The 16,931-nt window shown below is 40.2% G+C and overlaps 1 protein-coding gene across 4 annotated transcripts in view; it reads right to left on the bottom strand.

The window, feature by feature from the left end:
* Positions 1-13,169: 13,169 nt before the first annotated feature.
* TTC27 (tetratricopeptide repeat domain 27) overlaps positions 13,170-16,931 on the bottom strand; it is a 203,123-nt gene continuing 199,361 nt past the window's right edge. For all 4 annotated transcript variants that reach the window (XM_038397195.2, XM_038397194.2, XM_043511535.1 and 1 more), the window contains one exon: positions 13,170-13,859. In XM_038397195.2, the coding sequence (XP_038253123.1) occupies positions 13,737-13,859 (123 nt within the window). In that variant the 3' untranslated portion in view covers positions 13,170-13,736. The remainder of the gene's footprint in view (positions 13,860-16,931) is intronic.

Raw genomic sequence — 16,931 nt, 5'->3', positions numbered from 1 at the left:
CAACAGAAAGGAGAATTGCCAACTCTGGTGATTTTATTGCATCTCTAATGATTTTGGGTTTTTGTTGACCTGATGAATTTCCCCTTAGTCAGGATGCCTGTTACTGTCAATGGGGCTAAAGCCAGCAAGCTGGCCACCATTTCCCTGCAGTCTGTCTGCACTTGGAAGTGAGGTTGCCCTTAATAAAGTTGGCTGCCACCTCCCACTGTTTTCAATTAGATTGAAGCTGTACCCACAGCCAAAGTTGCTGCCACTCTATGGTTCCAAGGCTGGACAGGACCCAGGGCCTGTAAGGAGCAGCAGGGACACTGTGAAAGGTAGGTGATGAGGATGAGAGGGAGCAGGAGGCACATTTAGAGGTTGCAGGGAGGCTGAGAAGGGTGGAGAGGATAGTATTGGGTGTGGGGGACAGAATGGCAGCTCCCTCAGAGGGACATCCCTGCTGAGCAGCCAGAGGAAGTAGGGTTGCCAACCCTCCCGGTTTTGCCGGGAGTCTCCTGGAATTGGGCTCTTTCTCCCAGAGGCTACGGAAGCCAAAAAGGGAGATTTTAGGCTGCTAAAAGTCTGGCGATGCAACAGACCTAAGGCAGGCTCCCTGCCCGCCCTGGCCTCACACTGCTCCCGGAAGCAGCTGGACTGGCCCTGCGGCTCCTGGGGGTGGGGGGGAATGGGGTGTCCGTGTGCTGCCTCTGCCCTGAGCCCTGACTCCACAGCTCCCATTGGCCAGGAACTATGGCCAATGAGAGTTGCAGGGGCGGTACCTGCAGGCAGGAGCAGCGTGAGGAGCCCCCTGGCTCCTAATTCTAACCATATATGTGTTTGTATTTTTACTACTTCTCATGTTATTTCAGTTTGGTATTTCGTATGTGAATCTACCTTTTTAATAAACGTATTTGTCCAAAAAGTCTGACACATTCACAAAGAATAATCTCCTGAGAAGGCATATAAGCTCATGTAAAGGCACATTTAATGTCTGCTAAAACTATGTTTAGATAGTACTGAAGGGATGCTACTTTCCTGATGCTGCTAGAATCCTTCCAGTCTGTTACTGTTTTGAAGCCCATTCTCACAAACCTACATGCTCATGACTAACTTTACTCAGATGAGGAGTCTCCATTGAAGTCACTGAGACTGCTCACATGAATAAAGTTACTCACATGTGTAAGTAGTTGCAGGATGGGAGCCTTGGTGTGTGCATCTATTTGGGAAATACTCATTATGGCCCCAATCCCGAACTGAAAAGGCAGACCTCTGTGCCCGTATAGTGTCCCACTGAAGTCACTGTGGCTCTCCTCAGTTAATTCTCGGTGCAGGATTGATAGATAGAGAATAGCATCTGCCCCCATCTGTTTGAAGAGCTCCCTCTCCATGCTCCATCAATTAAGTCTGCACCTGCTGTTTGGGTCAACAGTATGTTGCCACAGATTGTGATGTCACAAATGTAACGTTATTGCCTTCACAATAGGATCAAGAAAGTGAAAGAGATGAGTAACCAAGAAATGAAACTCCTTAAAAAAAATCAGATTCCTTTTATAATTAGCAAAAAGAGCAAAAGTTTTTTTTTTAAATGAAAAAATCCATTTAATAAATAGGATATATTGTAAACTGTTCAAGTCTGAAAGTCACTCTTTGTCCAATAAACAGTTCACAGCACAATGGATTATCTTAATTTTTAAGATCACTTGCTGAAAACTAAATACAGATACAATTATTATTAGACTTTGTTCTTTGAAGGACATTAATAGTTAAAAGAAAACCAGCACTACATTCAGCCTATAAGGGATTAGTCTTTTATTAGTATAGCTCAGGGATTAGTAGATATGTTTGTCTAGTGAATGCAGCTACTATATTTTAGCACATACCTGAATAAGCTACTTGTTGATTGAAATCTATCTATTTAAAAATACTTCTGAATGTTGCAAAAAACCTGTCTGTATTAGAATGGGTCGGCTTTGGCCACTATAGTCAATGGTTTATTGCCATCATCATTACAAAATGTTTGTAGGTTGCCTTCATTTCTCTTTTCTTTCTGGACTCCAGCATATAAAACATACAGAATTTACTTTCTTACAAGTGTCAAATTAGTTAAAACTTTTGAGCTCTAATGAGGAAAGACCTATTTTAGATGGGTTGACAGCTCTAACTAAATTACAGGTAAATGTCAAGAACAAGCATTTAGCACGACAGAGTCGGACTGGGGCTTGTAGGGACTGCAGTGTTATAAGTACATAAAATAATGTTTATATGCATTTGAGACAAACTGGGATAATTTTTGAGAATATTAAAAGAAGCACAAACTGAACCACTTCTTATGAAATGAATAATGCAAAGGTCACAGACATATGATAAAATCATAATGGTTTCTAGATACATAGATTCTAAGGCCAGAAGGGACTATTGTGATCATCTAGTCTGACCTCCTGTATTGCACGGGCCATAGAACTTTCCCAAAATAATTCCTAGAGCAGATCTTTTAGAAAAAATCCAGTCTTGATTTAAAAATTGTGAGTGATGGAGACTCCACCAGCACACTCAGTAAATTGTTCCAATGAATAATTATGCTGTTAAAAAATGCCTCATTTCATCTGAATTTGTCTAGGTTGACCTTCTAGCCATACCTTTTTCTGCTATAATGAAGAGACCATTATCAAACATTTGCTCTCAGTAGAGATACTTATAGACTGGCATAGGTGCTGACTCCGTGGGTGCTCTGGGGCTGGAGCACATAAGGGGAAAAATTGGTAGATGCTCTCCACCCACCAGCAGCCAAGCTCCTCCCACTGCCGCAGCTCACCTCACTTCTGCCTTGTCCTCCCAGCGCTTGCTGCCACGAAACAGCTGTTTCGTGGCATAAGCTCTGAGAGGGAGTGGGGAGGAGGCCGGAAAGAGGCGGGGCCAGGATTTGGGGAAGGGGTTGGAATAGGGGCAGGGAGGGGGAGGAGACTTTGGGGAAGTAGTTGGAATGGGGGTGGGGCAGGGGTGTCGAGCACGCATCGGCACCAGCAGAAGTCGGCGCCTATGTAGACTGGAATCAAGTTGCCCCTTAACCTTCTCTTTGCTAAGGTAAATAGATTGAGCTCTTTGGTCTATCACTATAAGGCATATTCTAATCCTTTAATCATTCTCATGGCTCTTCTTGAACTCTCTCCAATTTATCAAAATCCTTCTTGAATTGGGGATACCAGAACTGGACACAGAATTCCAGTAGTGGCTGTACCAATACCATATACAGAGGTAAAATAACCTCAACATTCCTGATCATGTGCCCAAGGATCACATCCTTTGGGCCACAGCATCGCACTGGGAGCTCATGTTCCATTGATTATCGACCCTGACTTCCATTTTTCCCCCTCCCCCCAACATTACATCCTGTTCAGAGGTCCTTCAGATTGAATATGATGTCAGCTGCATCAGTGTTTGTATTATAATTAGTTGCTACATAGGTGAGGTGAAGCAGCTTTGGACTCAGACCAATGGAAAATTTAACTTTTTAAAATATAAATTAGAGCAACTTGTCTATTTACCTATTTGTGCTATTGAGGATTTTTTTAAAGTACTGTAATGCTTTAGTATGTTAAAAAAATAAAAAAGATAACCAATAGAAAATCTATGTGAAAACATTAAGGATGTAAACAAAGAAAGAAGAAAGTTCAAAATTAAGACAGTCATACTTCGTGCTTCGGGGACCTTCCAGCTCATGAGGCAAAATTCTTCTTGTGGAACTGTAATGAATATTTTCTAATTCTTGATCCACTGCCTTCTACTAACTGATTTAGATGGTCCATGGCCTAAAGTTTCAGATGTAAATAGTGATTTTGGGTACTCAACTTGAGACATCTTGAAGGGATCTTATGTTTCAGAACTGCTGAGCACTCTCTCTGTAAAAACCAGGTTCCTTTAAACTATCTCTAGTTGGGCACACAAAATCACTTTTAAACATGTAGCTATGAGCACTCTAGAAAAGTCAGGACAGCATATGTTCCAGTCACTGTGGTGCAACGCTTCTTTTGCTTGATTTATACTCCTTAAGATCAGCTATCCTCACAACTGCAGGACTACCAAGCCTGTCTCTCTCTGACATAAACACAAACATTTTAAAGAAAAAAAGGGGTTTCCATCTCAATCTATTTTCAAAAATTGCTTTTGGAACACTCAGCAGCCAGTCTGAGTAATCTGACTGACAACAATTCCATTCACATGGTAGTAGTGTTTTCCCGTTTAAAATAAGATTTTCCTACCCATGCTCCAGTTAATTTTTAAGTTCAGAAAACACAAGTTGTATGTCACCAGCTGCTTTTTCTTTCCCGCTCCATTTGCATTTAGCCCTGAAGAGACACAGTTTTATTCACATTTGGATAAACAAACTCAGAAAAATGTAATTTACATGTATATTAGCCTGTAAATGGTGTGTGTTTCCTTGGCTTCACTCATCCACCAATAGGTTCAGTCAATCTCACATCCTCTGTGGAGACTGGGACTGAGCAAAGATGGATGAGGAAAAAAATCTGGTTTATATGTTCTTAGGGAAAAAGTAATGCAGAGCAAGATAAAATCAATACATTTCATTCTGAAAATAGAGCCCTTGGTGTAACCCAAGTACGTATATTTCCTTAATTTAATTTTATAAATGTGTCCTAATTATTACCATACAAACCCCACACCATTTTAGGTCTTAACTATTCCAGTTTTCCCACCCCCACTCTTAGGCCTCTATGTACTACTAAGGCAGCTTGGTATTATGGGTGGAGGGATAAAAAAAGTGGGAGAAAGAAAAAGCAAGATGATGTGATGTGGCATTTGTTTGGGATGACCTGCCTGACTAACTTGTGGCTTCACCATCCTTATAAATTCCTTGCTAGTCATGAGTAATGCATCCATCCCAAAAAAATCTGACCACCACACTGTAATGTTTTCTCTATAAACAAACACAGTTGCAAAAATGTATAAAAGTACCTGTTCTAGAATCTAGGTATCATTGATTAAAAATACAGTACACCCTTAAAAATAAAAGGAGTACTTAAAGACTAACAAATTTATTTGAGCATAAGCTTTCGTGAGCTACAGCACACTTCACTGGATGCATACAGTGGAAAATACAGTGGGGAGATTTTATATACACAGAGAACATGAAACAATGGGTGTTACCATACAGACTGTAACAAGAGTGATCAGGTAAGGTGAGCTATTACCAGCAGGAGAGCGGGAGGGTGGGGTGGGGAGGAACCTTTTGTAGTGATAATCAAGGTGGGCCATTTCCACCAGTTGATAATGTAGCTTTGAACCTTATTAGGTTAATGACCTGAAAAAAAAATCTCTTGATCAATGCTGATAAACTGTCCTCCCTACCACACAGATCCTCCATAACTTTATGCAGGCCACCCCCCGCAAATAAAGCCCCAGAAAATAGATTAGCTGTTTGAGAGCAAACCAAGGTTGGAGGTGAGTTCCAGAGTCAAGAACACAAGAATGCCCTGCACTAGTGACTTATCTTGATCACTTACCAGATAATAACTGTTTTGGCATCCTACAAGGATAGAGGTGGGTCTCTAACACAACCAGAACCCAAACTGGATCAGAATCAACATATTAAGTCTCACTCAGAACTGAATGGCAGCTAGTGCAGATTACAGGTGTATTGTGCTTTTTGTGTGAAACACGAACAAGTGAGTCAGTGAATTCTGCACCAGCTACAATTTCCAAATGGTTTTAATGTGTAGACTCACAGAAATTATCCATCCTTGAGATGATAAAGGTGCCAAGGTTCACATTCAAAAGAAAAGGTCACAACTTTTTTCTGTGTGCAAATAAAAGCAGTAACGATGGCTCCATGTTTATCTGGGCATCCAGAAACTCATGTCTTGCTTGTTTTCCCCATCTTATGCACCAGTCTTCTATTATACTCTCATAAATTGCTTGACTGAGCTAGCAGTGTTGGATGAGATGGATATGGAGAAGAGAATTATTTGCATATGGAACACGCTGTAGACCATATTTATCACAAATACTTCTAATAGCCCTACGTGACCTTCTGAACAAGAGGGTTAACAGAATGGAGTTCTGGGGAATCCTGCATGACAGAACCCTCTGGGAAGATGAGAAATTGCCCAAAACTACCCTCTGGGATCTTTTAGAAAGGAGCAACTTCATAGATTCATAGATACTAAGGTCAGAAGGGACCATTCTGATCATCTAGTCCGACCTCCTGCACAGTGCAGGCCACAGAATCTCACCCACCCACTCCTACGAAAAACCTCATCTATGTCTGAGCTATTGAAGTCCTCAAATCGTGGTTTAAAGACTTCAAGGAGCAGAGAAACCTCCCTCAAGTGACCCGTGCCCCATGCTACAGAGGAAGGTGAAAAACCTCCAGGGCCTCTCCAATCTGCCCTGGAGGAAAATTCCTTCCCAACCCCAAATATGGCGATCAGCTAAACCCTGAGCAAAGGGGCAAGATTCACCAGCCAGATACTACAGAAAATTCATTCCTGGGTAACTCAGATCCCATCCATCTAATATCCCATCTCAGGGGATTAGGCCTATTTACCCTGAATATTTAAAGATCAATTAATTACCAAAATCACATTATCCCATCATACCATCTCCTCCATAAACTTACCGAGTTTAATCTTAAAACCACATAGATCTTTTGCCCCCACTGCTTCCCTTGGAAGGCTATTCCAAAACTTCACTCCTCTGATGGTTAGAAACCTTCGTCTAATTTCAAGTCTAAACTTCCTGGTGGCCAGTTTATACCCATTTGTTCTTGTGTCCACATTGGTGCTGAGCTTAAATAATTCCTCCCCTCTCCTGTATTTATTCCTCTGATATATTTATAGAGAGCAATCTATCTCCCCTCAACCTTCTTTTAGTTAGGCTAAACAAGCCAAGCTCCTTAAGTCTCCTTTCATAAGACAAGTTTTCCATTCCTCGGATCATCCTAGTAGCCCTTCTCTGTACCTCCTCCAGTTTGAATTCATCCTTTTTAAACATGGGAGACCAGAACTGCACACAGTATTCTAGGTGAGGTCTCACCAGTGCCTTGTATAATGGTACTGGAAATGCCTCTCCTGATGCATCCCAAAACTGCATTAGCTTTTTTCACAGCCATATCACATTGGCAGCTCATAGTCATCCTATGATCAACCAATACTCCAAGGTACTTCTCTTCTGTTACTTCTAATTGATGCATCCCCAGCTTATAACTAAAATTCTTGTTATTAATCCCTAAATGCATAACCTTACACTTCTCACTATTAAATTTCATCCTATTACTATTACTCCAGTTTACAAGGTCATCCAGATCCTCCTGTATAATATCCCGATCCTTCTCTGAATTGGCAATACCTCCCAGCTTTGTATCATCTGCAAACTTTATTAGCACACTTCCACTTTTTGTGCAGAGGTCAGTAATAAAAAGATTAAATAAGATTGGTCCCAAAACCGATCCCTGAGGAACTTCACTGGTAACCTCCCTCCAGCCTGACAGTTTGCCTTTCAGTAGGACCCGTTGCAGTCTCCCCTTTAACCAATTCCTTATCCACCTTTCAATGTTCATATTGATCCCCATCTTCTCCAATTTAACTAATAATTCCCCATGTGGCATGGTATCAAATGCCTTACTGAAATCTAGGTAAATTAGATCCACTGCATTTCCTTTATCTAAAAAATCTGTTACTTTTTCAAAAAAGGAGATCAGGTTGGTTTGGCACGATCTACCTTTTGTAAAACCATGTTGTATTTTGTCCCATTTACCATTGACTTCAATGTCCTTAACTAATTTCTCCTTCAAAAATTTTTCCAGGACCTTGCATACTACAGATGTCAAACTAACTGGCCTGTAGTTACCTGGATCACTTTTTTTTCCTTTCTTAAAAATAGGAACTATATTAGCAATTCTCCAATCATTCGGTACTACTCCTGAGTTTACAGATTCATTAAAAATTCTTGCTAATGGGCTTGCAATTTCAGGTGCCAATTCCTTTCATATTCTTGGATGAAGATTATCTGGGCCCCCCGATTTAGTCCCATTAAGCTGTTTCAGTTTCGCTTCTACCTCTGATATGGTAATATCTACCTCTATATCGTTCTTCCCATTTGTCATGCTACCATTATCCCCAAGATCCTCTTTAGCCTTATTAAAGACTGAGGCAAAGTATTTGTTTAGATATTGGGCCATGCCTAGATTATCTTTAACCTCCACTGCATCCTCAGTGTTTAGCGGCCCCACTTCTTCTTTCTTAGTTTTCTTATTTATATGGCTATAGAACCTTTTACTATTGGTTTTAATTCCCTTTGCAAGGTCCAACTCTACTCGACTTTTAGCCTGTCTCACTTTATCCCTACATGTTCTGACCTCATTAAGGTAGCTTTCCTTGCTGATCCCTCCCATCTTCCACTCCCTGTACGCTTTCTACTTCTTCTTAATCACCTCTCTAAGATGCTTGCTCATCCAGCTTGGTCTACAACTCCTTGTAAAATTCTATGAATTTTTTCCCCTTTCTTGGGATACAGGCTTCTGATAGCTTCTGCAGCTTTGATTTAAAGTAATCCCAGACCTCCTCTACCTTTAGATCCATAAGTTCTTCAGTCCATTCCACTTCCCTAACTAATTTCCTTAATTTTTGAAAGTCAGCCCTTTTGAAATCAAAAACTCTAGTTGTAGATTTATTTTTGTTAATCCTTCCGTTTAGTTTGAACTGAATTAGCTCATGATCACTTGAGCCAAGATTATCCCCTACAACCATTTCTTCTATGAGGTCCTCACTACTCACCAAAATTAAATCTAAAATGGCAACCCCTCTAGTCGGTTCAGCAACTACTTGATGAAGGAATCCATCAGCTATTGCATCTAGGAAAATCTGAGCCCTATTATTATTACTAGCACTGGTCCTCCAGTCTATATCTGGGAAGTTAAAGTCTCCCATGATCACGCAGTTTCCATTAGTATTTACTTTATTAAAAACATTAAAAAGGGCTCTATCCATATCCAAATTAGATCCCGGAGGCGTATAGCACACCTCAAGCACTATCGTAGGAGAGGCTTTACTAGTTATCTTCCCCAATGTAATTTTTGCCCAGATGGATTCTGTCTTATCCATTGCATCGCTTATTTCTTTACATTCTACCTCATCATTGATATACAATGCTACTCCACCACCTTTACCTTTATTTCTGTCTTTCCTAAACAGTACATACCCTTCAATACCTGTAGTCCAGTCATGACTACTATTCCACCATGTTTCTGTTATCCATCTAATATCTGGTTTCACTTCCTGCACCAGTAGCTCTAGTTCCTCCCTTTTGTTACCTAGGCTCCTCGCATTGGTGTACAAACATCTTAATTTTTGCTGTTTGGCCTTGCTCATATTTTGTACCCTGTTAGGCAGTCATTCTATAGCCAGTATAACCTATTAGACTAGTATCCACACTGCCCTCGCTCCTTATGTACATCCTACCCACGGCTGTATCCTTTCTTACTTCATCTTCTTCCCTCTCAATGCTAAAATCTGGCGTGGAGATTACCTGGATATCTCCCAACCATCTCCCCCAAATTCCTAGTTTAAAGCTCTCTTTATCAGTTGTGCCAGCCTTGATCTTAGAAGTCTATTTCCTTCCCTACTCAGATGAAGTCCATCCCGAGAGAACTGTCCTCTGTCTGTGAATGCCTCCCAGTGACCATACATCCCAAAGCCCTCCTTATAGCACCACTGCCTAAGCCATCTGTTGACAGTCATAATCTTGTCACACCTTTGTTGCCCTTCTCTAGGAACAGGCAGGATCCCGCTAAAGATCACCTGAGCCTCAATTTCCTTAAGCGTCTTCCCCAGCCTAGCATAGTCTCCCTTAATACTTTCCAGTGAGAATCTAGCCATATCATTTGTTCCCACATGAAGGATAATTAGGGGATTCTTTCCTGTTCCCTTTAGGATCCTTTTCAACCTCAGGTCTACATCCCGTATCTTAGCACCCGGAAGACAGCACACCCTTCTATTCTCTGGATCTGCTCTGGTTACAGGCCTGTCTATTCTTCTCAATAAAGAGTCCCCGATCACATAGACCTGCCTTTTCCTGGTGACAGTGCTATTCTCCAGTCTCTCCCCTGTTCCCTCTGGCTGCAAGTTCTTTCCATTCCTATTTTCCCTTATAATCTTCTTCAACCCATCCTGTATCCTCCTGGGGCTCATATTTGGTGTAGTCTCCCTTGACTCTTCCCCTTTTCCTATAGGACTAGCCTCTCTTCTCTTCTTCCTTGCCCTTCCACCTTCAGCGCCTACCTGCTGAGCCCCTTCTTCATTTTCCAACTCTGCAAACCTGTTCCTAAGCTCTATTTCTCCTTCACTAGCCCGTCTTTTCCTCTGCCTGGTTCTTTTAGTCACATGCTTCCACTGACCACTTTCCTCACCCAGTCTCCCCTCAAAGTTCCCCAGCCCTGCTTCCATCTGTGAGTCTGAGCTTTTCTCTTCAGATACCTCATGTCTTTGCTCCATCATCTGCTCAAACCCCTTCCTAAACTCAACCAGACTTTCCACCTGCATCTCCAAACCTCGGATCTTTTCCTCCATCAGCTCTATCAGACGGCATTTCATGCAGAAAAAACTCTTACCAGGTCCCCCCTCCAGGATCATGTACATACCACAGCTTCCACATCCAGTCATCCTCATTGTCTCTTCCACTACACGAGTCACTCCCACAGCTGCCTCCGTATCGGTCATAGCCTTCCCACCTAAATCCTGTTAATCTGGGAAACACAAGCCACACCAAAAAGACCCCCCCCAGCAAAAGCAAACCCCAAACAAGCACCACAATACAAACTCTCCTTTCAAACTCCCACTCAAACTCCCCTGTTTACAGCTCTGTTTGCTAGCTCCTGTGCTGCTGCAGCTGTCTGTTCCACTGCCTGACTGGCTGACTACCTTTATAGGACCTCTAGTCAGAAAAGCCCTGCCCCCTAATCAGGGCTCATCTTCTCTCCCAGCACAAAGCCCCTACAAGCCTCTCCACACACACACACACACACACACACACACACACAAATAAATACTAAAAATACAAAACCAAGTACAAATACCTTCTCCTCCAACAGAACTGCTACTCAAACTCCCCTGTTTACTGCTCTACTGCTGCTAGGGTCTCTAGTCATGTTCCATCACTAGTATCACAGGCAAGCAACAGATTTAAAAGAATCGTCATGAACACCTCATTTACATTCTTCACCAGGAGATCAACTAATGACAAGTACGAATTGGCAGGCCAGATGTGAGGGGCCTCCACTATCTTTTTACATCAGCAATGACTGTTTTGGATTCTCATCTCCCTGCACACTGCGGATTTGTGCAGAGCTAGGAGGGAAGATTCTTAGGAGGGCACTGCAGAGGACCCCATTTGACAGGTTGCATTCACAGACTGGTTGGTGTGGATTGGAGAGATCATGGGCAAGGGGATAGCTAAACTAGGTTTAAAGAGAAATGTTTAAAATGAAAATTGAGATTTGTAATAGGAACTAGTAATAACTAGTAATAACTACAAAGAAGCTAGTGTTAGATTATATTTAAAAACAAAAACATGAAACCAATAAGTAGATATTTCATAATTGCCCTGACCACTGTTGCTGGTTCCTTCTCTATCCATTTCCCATTCCCTTTGTATGTCTCTTTTTACATTTTAACCCCTTTAGTGCAGAGACAGTGTCATCCCCCTGTTTGGGAAGTGTCCAGCAAACTTTAGGAGATAGTACAATTTAAATAATTGTTTACATGGGATTAATTAATTTTCCTGCTCCTCAACAATTGAGCAAAAGTCTCTTCCAAGTTTAGAGTACTGAGGCAGTCCATGTTAGCTGTCCCAATAAGCTATCTGATATTTCCCTTATCATGCTCTAACACAGAATCACAGAAGAGGAAAGGCAGGAGTTTAAAAGCAGAGCAGGCTGGCATTCCTTTATGTTAAAAGTCACCTTTTATCCTGGAAATGGGAGTATACCCAGCCACCTCAGTATCCAATCTAAGACAGGTTAGCTTTGGTGCCAGGAAGCTTGCCAATTTCCATCATTTACTCATCAGGAAGATTCACTGGGGCCACAGAATCACCAGTAATTCATGAGGCTGCAGCAGTTTTGGGCTTGTGAGGGGCAGGCTTCAGTGAAAATACTCAAATTAAGGACTGTCTGGGTAGGGGTGGCAGTCCTCATGCCATGCTAGGAAGTTTTCCATTGTGAAGTGGGGGAAACCGAAGTTCTTGTAGTGATTGAGTTGCCTCTGCCCTAATTGGCAACTGTCTCCTCTTGAGATTCTGAGTCAAATGTTGCTGGATTGAGGAGTACAGAAATCAGATATCTCAGACTGAAGGTAGCTTTAGTCTCCATGACCTCTGTGAAGTCTTCCATGATGTACCTATTATTAGAGAAGAAGCCAGACACAGAATCAGTCAGAGACAAAGTTAAAGCTGTCTATGTTCTGTGCAATGGAGAATGTCTGCAAAGTGATTGGGGTGGGGATGGAACACTACAGGCTGCATTAGAAGAGAGGAGGACTCTTACATGTAGCCACATCAAGTGAAGAAATAGTTGTAGTAAAAACAATCAATGGAGAAGGGTAGTTAAACCCTAATTACAGAATACTAATAATATTTATTTATGCACAAATTTAACTTTATTACTTCCACTGTTATTTAAGGGCTAGATAGATATGTGTAAATGGAAAATAATGAGGATTTACTCCCAGATTGCTAAATGAGCTCATGTTGCACATCTTCAACTTTTTGTTAAAAATGTGTATGCCACACAGAATCAGTGGACATTATTATTTATTTTGAAAATCAAGACAGCTAAATCTAAGAAACACGTCCAAGCTGATGGTGGGATGGTTCTTGTTTAAAATCTGCCACCATATAGAAAGGAGAACTTGTGAGATTCCCCTGCCTCGGATGGATTTCACCCCTCTCAATAGTGCTAAAACTTTCCTTCCAGAGAAGATTTAGTGCTAAGGCTCAAAAATAATTCTAAAAAACATTTTTTTCTTCTTTTGGAATAAACCAGATTGTACCAAAAGGTAGATATTCTTAAAAAACAATCCCCCGCCCCCCAAACAACAAAAAAACCAACTGGTGGTTGAGTCTCAAGTCTCCCTACATGTGTTGTGGTCTCTAAATGAAGCAAGCTGAATACTGCTATGTCCATCACTATATTTTTCATTTAATAACTTTTCATTAATTATTCACCTTGCAAGTATGCAGCTACTTGGATAACATGACATTTGCTTGAGATAACACAGAAAATAAAAAATGTAACAAACTAAAATTTTTCCTATTTCTCATCTTTCCTTTTTTCTCAATTAAGACAAGATCTAAATAGTTTTTCATTTCATCCTATGCTATATCATCACTAGGATTTCTCATTCTCTCCAATCTGCAGCAGTGTACAGCTATGTGCTGGAGCCAATTATATAATGCACTCAGGCAGAACTAATCCTAAATAAATGCCTTATAAATACTATCGGTTTTATTCCAGAAAACCCAGGCCCACGGAAGCAGACACACAGTTTTAAGAGATTTAGTAGACATGACCTTAAAAACAGTTTAGAAGCTTAGGGCATTTGACTGTAAGGACATCAATGCTGTACAGGAAAATATTTATTACAAATTTGTGTTATGTGTTACAATTGTTGCAATTTCATCAGCAGAAACTGGAGCAAATAAAGCATGTCATCATTGTCTTCCTTCCAGGAAATCTTATTTTTATCTCAGCACTGATTCTTCAATTGGTTGCTCATTTCTTGCAGTTCAGCAATCATGCTATCCATAGCTGTTACTTCATCAACTAATTCACTGGAAACCTCACTGCTTGTTGCATCTGTAAAAAGTTGCTGCATAATAAAAACAAAAACAATATTTAACTATATTTACAGTCATCATAATCTAAACTAGATGCAGTGAGATCATCCTACAAACAGAATTAAAGTCCCCAATTTGTATATCATGACCTCTGATCTCTCTCTCTCTCTCTCTTTTTTTTTTTTGCATCCATGGTTGTCTCTCTCACCCTAACTTGACCCACCAATGCCACTTTGTGGTGAACAAACAGAAGGCACACATAGAAGTGAATGACTATCATTCTCTTCTCAGACTCAGAGCATGTTTCCTTTTCAGTCCGCCTGAGATTCTCCAGTCTGCTCAGGAAAGCTGGGTTTCTGTTAAGGCCCACTCCTGCCCCTAATAAAATCTAAGACGTTTTGCCATTAATCTCAGTAAACAGGATCAGACTCTCCCTTCACACCACAGTTCACACAACACTGTTGTGTGGACTGATCTGTTTGGTAAAGTGAAAGTAGTTCTATATTTTAATTGATGGTCATTTTTCCTTGTATGTTATACTGTATATCATTTGTTCCAGATTGCCAAAATAAACAGGTTGTAACATCTGATGTCAGAACATGAGTGGGTGGCTGCAGGCATCTGTCAATAATTAACTCAATCAACAGAAAACAAGATGCTGAAGTGTAATAATAATGCTAAGCACTTATACAGTGGTTTATATTTTTAAAACTTCACTGTCGACAAATCCTTTAAAATACTGTAATCCTTCCTTTACATATAGGAAAAGTGAGGCAGAGAGGTTAAATGATTTGGCTAAAGCCATACAACACATTAGTAGTAAAACTGGGATTAGATCTCAAGACTTCCTGAGTCACTCCTTTGTACTATCCACTAAAAGACAATGCTACCCGACAGCCAGCTTCTGCCACCCGTAGTTATGTTGCTTTCCTCAAGTTAGTCTCATTGAAATGCATGGGACTATTTGAGGAGTGAGGTACCACTTAGCATGAATATGAGTGGCAGAATAAATGTCATGCTTGTGATCAAAAGGGAAATCTGGCCATAAATTTCATGTTTTTGATCCAAAGGAAGTATGTAGAGTGATTCACTTTGTCAAACTCAATGACTAAAAGACCGAATGAAGCCTAAATTTAGATAGGATAAAAACTAACCAAGTGTATAAGGATTGCTATGGGATATACAAGTCACCACCACCATCAAAATATAAGAAAATAAGATTGACATATAAACAAAAGTATGCTACGGAGAGCCGAACAAGTCACCAACTTGCTTCATAAGTGCTTTGCCACTGAACAAAGAACTCCTTCTTACAGAAATATAGATTTGCTCATTTTAAAAACTACACATGATTTTTTTGGACATTCAGCCCAGCAAACTCAAACTAGGAATTTGGCAGGCAAGTTAGGTCCTTCCTGTGTAATGCAGGTAGACAATTTACACTGGCGCAGCATTACTGACATTACACTGACTTTTTTTTTTAAATATGCTACTTTCTTAATGTTGTTAAAGAACTAGTCAACTAGACTAATCAACTAGATATGCATGATTTACTTTAAAAGAAACTGTGCTGATTTGTTCATATCACCTGTATGGTCAGGAAGCTTTAGCATTTGATCTTTAATTATTTTCTCTGCTCTCTCTTTTCTTCTGAAGAACAAGTCACTAGTCTAAGACCTAAGATCATTCTCAGTACCTTGAAAGAAAAGTACTTTGTTCAAAATCCCCCCCAAACACTGAGTCCTCAAACTAAAGACAAGAACCAGGTGAAAAAATGGCTAGACTGGAGTTACTGCTGAGCAGACATATAAATCTAAACTTTTGAAGGGAGTAGTATTTAAACAAAAAACAAAATACAAAAAACTTTCGAAGTGCAATGTGAAGTTTAAAATTTAAGACAAAAAATTGGAACGTACAGAAAAAATCAATTCAGATCACCCAAGCAACTTAATCTCTTCCCATTCTACTTCTTTTACAATTGTCAGAAACTTAGACACTCTTATCTGCCAGGAACATACAAGTTCATTTCATTAGTAACTTTTGGAATTAAGAAATGATTTTACTAGACTCTGATTCTTAATCTTCCAAAGATTGCACCATACAGTATGATTTAAACCACCTGGACTTGTGTTTACATCGTTCATACCAGGGACTCCTGCCTCCTTTCAAGAGTCATACTCAGTCTAAAGAAAAGCCATACAGTCCTTTACTACTTACTGAATCAAACCAGAACACACAAACGGCAATAATTTCCCAGTATTCCCAAGAGGTACTGGAGTCAGAATTTAAACAAATGTCATTAGTCATGGAATCAGCGTATCTAGTGATACAAACTTCCTAGGCCCAGATCCTTAAATTACAGTACTTAAATGGTAAGAACCAAGTTTAGCCAAGTTTGTAATGTATATACATGTATATAAAACCTATGCTCTGTAATTCACACATGCTGTCTAAGTACAGACACAGGATGAAGCTATCTTAAAATCAGACAGGAACATTAATTTTTATTCAACAAAAATATATTCAGGAGCAGGCCTTAATTAAAGAATGAGTATACCTTACACAGTGAAGGGAAGGAAGAGTAAAAGATAGAATGTTGATGGTTGTAAGGGACAGAATTAAGGATGACTGCATAGCTACAAATTTTCAATTTTATTTTTGAATCATCACATTTTTATGACATTTTCAAAAATGCTTAGTGTTATGTTTGTTTACACCTAACTGCAGTTTAAAATATTTTGCCTAGGAATTTAAAAAAGAATTAAATAATGCCGAGTTGCAATAATTCTGGCAGATTTTGCAATCCGTGCAGAGTTGGAGCCCATTGCTTCTCAGATGGTCTCCCACAACCCTTGCTCCCAGAATGGTTTCCTGCCTGGCATTCTTCTCATGGCCATCCACATATGGAAAATAACCCAGAAGTGAAACATAACTCAATTTCTGAAGCCTTCCAACCTTTCAAACCACCTGTGCCAGTTTGCGTGACATTTTTCCAATAAAATTCTAACCTGGACTAAGAATTGGCCTGTGAAATTTCAGGATGATTGGTTTGGTTTAGGCAAAGATGGGGAGAGAAAAATTTGGCTTATAATAGTGACCCTTAA

Source organism: Dermochelys coriacea, chromosome 3 (assembly GCF_009764565.3).
Source record: "Dermochelys coriacea isolate rDerCor1 chromosome 3, rDerCor1.pri.v4, whole genome shotgun sequence".
Taxonomy (NCBI): Eukaryota; Metazoa; Chordata; order Testudines; family Dermochelyidae; genus Dermochelys; species Dermochelys coriacea.
This window is presented reverse-complemented; position numbering and strand designations above follow the sequence as displayed.